This window comes from Mandrillus leucophaeus, unplaced genomic scaffold (genome assembly GCF_000951045.1).
Source record: "Mandrillus leucophaeus isolate KB7577 unplaced genomic scaffold, Mleu.le_1.0 Scaffold524, whole genome shotgun sequence".
NCBI lineage: Eukaryota > Metazoa > Chordata > Mammalia > Primates > Cercopithecidae > Mandrillus > Mandrillus leucophaeus.
In genome coordinates this window covers 1,497,552-1,502,519 of record NW_012105631.1, presented here as the reverse complement: position 1 = coordinate 1,502,519, position 4,968 = coordinate 1,497,552, and the positions used below count along the sequence as shown (strand labels likewise).

At 38.6% G+C, this 4,968-nt stretch overlaps 1 protein-coding gene across 1 annotated transcript in view; it reads right to left on the bottom strand.

Moving 5' to 3' along the window:
* Positions 1-4,968, bottom strand: part of SYNE1 (spectrin repeat containing, nuclear envelope 1) — a 570,706-nt gene that overhangs the window by 71,681 nt on the left and 494,057 nt on the right. The window contains exon 127 of the mRNA XM_011996807.1: positions 2,684-2,839. Coding sequence (XP_011852197.1) covers positions 2,684-2,839 — 156 coding nt within the window. The remainder of the gene's footprint in view (positions 1-2,683; positions 2,840-4,968) is intronic.

Here is a 4,968-nt window from a genome sequence, read left to right as displayed (position 1 = left end):
AGGGCCAAGAATTTCATAAATGACATTGGAGGGGTTGCAGGATGTAAAAGAAAACAGGTTAGAAAATTAGAAGGGAGGCCCGGGTGTGGTGGCTCATGTCTGTCATCCCAGCACTTTGGGAGGCTGAGGTGGGTGGCTCACCTGAGGTCAGGAATTCGAGACCAGCCTGACCAACATGGAGAAACCCTGTCTCTACTAAAAATGCAAAATTAGCAGGATATGGTGGTGCATGCCTGTAATCCCAGCTACTCGGGAGGCTGAGGCAGGAAAATGGCTTGAACCTGGGAGGCAGAGTTTGCAGTGAGCCAAGATCATGCCATTGCACTCCAGCCTGGGCAGTAAGAGTGAAGCTCCGTCTCAAAAAAATAAAAAATAGAAGAAGAAGAAGAAAATTAGAAGGGAAGAAAGTGTCGGTAGGAAGAGTGGCATAATCCAGGTCTTTGGGGAGGGAAGTTTGTGGCAGGTTTGAAGCAAATAGGATCCAATCTCTAAAATATCTCTCTGAAGGCTTCATAGGCATCATTTAGCTAAAGCAATGTATCTAGTCTAATCCAATTCATCCAACATGCTAAAAAATATTAAGAGAGCAGGTAGTGCTAGACTTTTCTTAAAATTAAGAAAAACAGATGAATGGGCTCACAAAGGTAACTGAAGGTTGCTGTGATAATTTTCCACAATTTTTCACACCAAATATCTTTCATTTTGATACATCATGATAAAGTCTTTACATTGCAAAATTGTAGGATGATTTACTGTATGGTAAGGTACTGCTTTCAGTTTGAAGAACGCGGAAATGAATCAAGCATTGTGATGAACATTACCACGCTCTATGAGTAACTCCATGTAAATTTCTCATTGCGTTCACTGAGAAAATGAAGCTTTGTGAAAGTAGCTAAATTCATTTTGAACTCAAACCATTCACATGTTGGTGAAAGACATCTCTTATGTGTGTCCCCTTTTTTAAAAAGTATATATTAATAGGAAACTGCTCACACATCTACCATGGGTGCTCCAGAGCTTTCTGTTAGTCCATGGACTGAGAAAAACCTGGGTTTTCACCAAAATATACAGGGAGAAATTTTCCTGAAAACACACTTCTTGTTGATATCACAAAAATCAAGAGGCTCTGAGCCTCTTAAACTCTGTTTAATAGTTCCTGAAGGATGAGGATAAGCATCCCTAAGTTAGAGAAAATGTGGAGGATGGGAGACAAAAGAGATCCCAGGGCAGTACAATTGGCGGCGACATAAGAGTAGGGACATAAGAGTCCCCTCTCAACAGCCCCTTCCTCAGTCTTCCCACAGCAGCTTCTTCCAGCCAGGCCCTCTGCTCCAGCTGCCACCTTGTCAGCGTGTTCATTTGCTTCCTCCCATCAATCTATCTCCTCCGCTCCCCTTCTCAAAACTCAATTCAAAATGTATCCATCTCAAGAAACATTTCCTTTATTCCTTGCCATCCACAGTAACTTTAGCTTGCTTACATCTTTATACAGTTTTTTTTCTATGTGTGTGTGTGTGTGTGTGTGTGATGGAGTTTCGCTCTTGTCGCCCAAGCTGGAGTGCGATGGCGCGATCTCAGCTCACTGCAACCTCCAGCTCCCGGGTTCAAGCGATTCTCCTGCCTCAGCCGCCCAAGTAGCTGGAATTACAGGCGCCCACCACCCTGCCCGGCTAATTTTTGTATTTTTAGTAGAGATGGGGTTTCACCTTGTTGGCCAGGCTGGTCTTGAACTCCTGACCTCAGGTGATCCACCCGCCTTGGCCTCCCAAAGTGCTGGGAGGACAGACATGAGCCACCGCACCTGGGTCCTTTATACAGTTTTATATATTGTTTTGACCTGTTTATGCCTGGTTTTCTTCTTAACCGTACACATTCTCCTAGACTGATTTTAGTCTCAGATCAAGTTTAAACTTGATGGTAAGGACATTTATTACAGTTTGTTAATATCACAATAATTAAGATGACTGATCCATTTAACAGAGATATATCACAGCCTATTCTGTGCCAGGCAGGGGCACCTGGGGTATAGAAGTAACAACACAGACAAGGCCCCACTTCCTGAAGAGCATAACCTCAAGGCATTTGGGTCTGTTCCTCATTATGAGCCTTTGAATCTGCTATTCCTCTTTGCCTAGGATGTCTTCTCGCTGCCTTTCCACCAATCTTTCCCTTTCATTTCCAACCCAAAGTCAATCTGGGATCTTTTTAAAGATGTTGTGCACATAGAAGGTATTTAATAAATGAATAAAGTATGACTAAAAATAAATGAATATTAACTACCAGGAAACAACTACAGTAAATTAAGAGTGATAATAAATATTCCCTGTACAAAGCCAGCTTCACAGTATTAGCTAATATTGCAAATGAAACAACAATTTTTCATGTTTCAAGTATATCCACCCAGCAAAATCACAAATGTGAACCATAACATGGTGCTTTCTCTTAAGAATATTATGCCAGTCAGCGAAAGTGAAAGGAAAATAATCTAGTCTAGGTTGTCCTAAAATGTGGCAAAATATAAACATATTCATCTGAAACGTTCTGGTAGTAACCACAGTGTTCTTCCTTTGTCCATACTAAGAATGATGGGATGGGTCCACATGTGGGTTAAGCCATCTGACATTCAAATTCATCTCCCAGTTTTCCATCATCAAGATAATTCCATTTGTAGAACTTGTCTTACCTGGTGGCATAGCTCTTCCCACTGCCTTTGCAGAAGCTCTATGCGTTCATTAAGAATGGAGATATCATCAGCACTGATGTAGGCAGAGAGGGTGTCCTTCAGCAGCGTCAACTGGGTCAAGTCATCTGTCCAGCTCCCAACTGCATTTTCTAATTCCTAAATTAAAAAAAAAAAAAAAAAAAAACTTGAATACCCATGGACATCTCCTGCCAATGATTTCTGAAGTGTTTTTGAACCCCCTCTTGATAGAATCTCCTTTGTATAGCCCTCAATTTAAATACATAACTTGGGATCTGGAGGCATATCATGGCGATATTACAGATTTGGTTCCAGAACGCTGAAATAAAGTATATATCACAATAAAGTGAATCACAAATTTTTTGGTTTCCCAGTACATATAAAAGTTATATTTACACTATACTATTGTGGATAAAATGTGCAATAGCATATGTCTAAAAAAAAAACCAATCTGCATACCTTAATTTAAAAATACTTTATTTCTAAAAAATGCTAATGATCATCTTAGGCCTCAGCAAGTCATAATCTTCTTGCTGATAGAAGGTCTTGACTCAATATGAAAGGCCGTTGACTGATCCAGTCTGGGGTGGCTGTGGCAATTTCTTAAAATAAGACAAGGAAGTTTAAGCAGCATCAATGACTCTTTCTTTTACAAAAGGTCTCTTTGTAGCATGTGATGCTGTTTGAGAGTATTGTACTCACAGAACTTTTTTCAAAATTTGAGTCATCCTCTCAAACCCTACTGCTACTTTATCAACTAAGTTTATGTAATACTTGAAATCCTTTGTTGTCATTTCAACAATATCCACAGAATTTTTACCAGGAGTAGATTCCATTTCAAGAAGCCACTTTCCTGTTGACGGCCATACCACCCTAACTGTGCCCAATCTCATCTGATCTTGGAAGAAACCACTTTTTTTATTGATCCATAAGAAGCAACTCCTTATCCATTCAAGTTTTATCATGAGATTGCAGAAACTCAATCACATCTTCAGGTTCCATTTCCAATTCTAGTTCTCTTGCTGTTTCCACCCCATCTGGAGTTACTCCCTCCCCAATTGAAGTCTTGAACCCCCTCAAAGTCATCCACGACAGCTGGAATTAACTTCTTCCAAAGTCCTGTTAATGTTGACATTTTGACCTCCTCCCACGAATCATGAATGTCGCTTTTGTAAAAAAAAAAAAAATTTGTTTTTAATTTTTGTGGGTATATAGTAGGTGTATATATTTATGGGGTATACAAGATATTTTAATAGACGATGTGTAAAAATCACAGCAAGGTAAATACGGTATTCATCACCTCAAGTATTTATCCTTTGTGTTACAAACAATCCAATTATACTCTTTTATTTATTTAAAAATGTATGATTAAACTATTACTGGATATATTCACCATGTTGTTCCATCAAATACTAGATCTTATCCTTTCTATTTTTTGTAACCATTAACCATCCTCGTCACCCCTGCAGCCCCCAGGGACCCTCCCAAGCTCTGGTAACCGTCTTTCTACTCTCTATCTCCGTGAGTTCAGCTGTTTTAATTTTTAACTCCCACACATTAAGTGGAAAACATGTTGAATGACAGTGGCAAAAGTGGACATCCTTGTTGTGTTCCAGATCTTAGAGTATTCAGTATTCAATCTTGACAGGTTGTATATGTCTAGGAAATCATCCACTTCTTCTTGGTTTTCCATTTTATTGGCATATAGTTGCTCATAATAGCCTCTAATGATCCTTTAAATTTCTGTGGTATTGGTTACAATGTCTCTTTTTTCATCTTATTCAGTATGATGCTAGCTGTGGGTCTGCCATATATGGCTTTTACTATGTTGAGTTATGCTTCTTCTATGCTCAGTTTTTTTAGGGCTTTTATCAGGAAAGGTTAAATTTTATCAAGTGCTTTTCAGCATCAATAGAAATGATCATATAACTTTTGTCTTTCATTCTATTGATCTGATGTACACATTGATTGGTTTGAAAATGTTCAACCATCATTGCATCCCTGGGATAAATTCCACTTGGTCACGATAAATGATCTCTTTAAAGCACAGTTAAATTCAGTTTGCCAGTATTTTAATGAACATTTTTACATCAATGTTCATCAGAGATATTGTTCTATAATTTTTTTCTTCTTCTTCTTCTTTTTTTTTTTTGATGTGTCTTTGTCTGGTTTTGTTATCAGGGTAATAGCCTCGTAGAATGAATTTGGAAGTATTCCCTCCTCCTCTATTTTTCAGAATAGATTTAGTAGGATAGGTATTAGTTCTT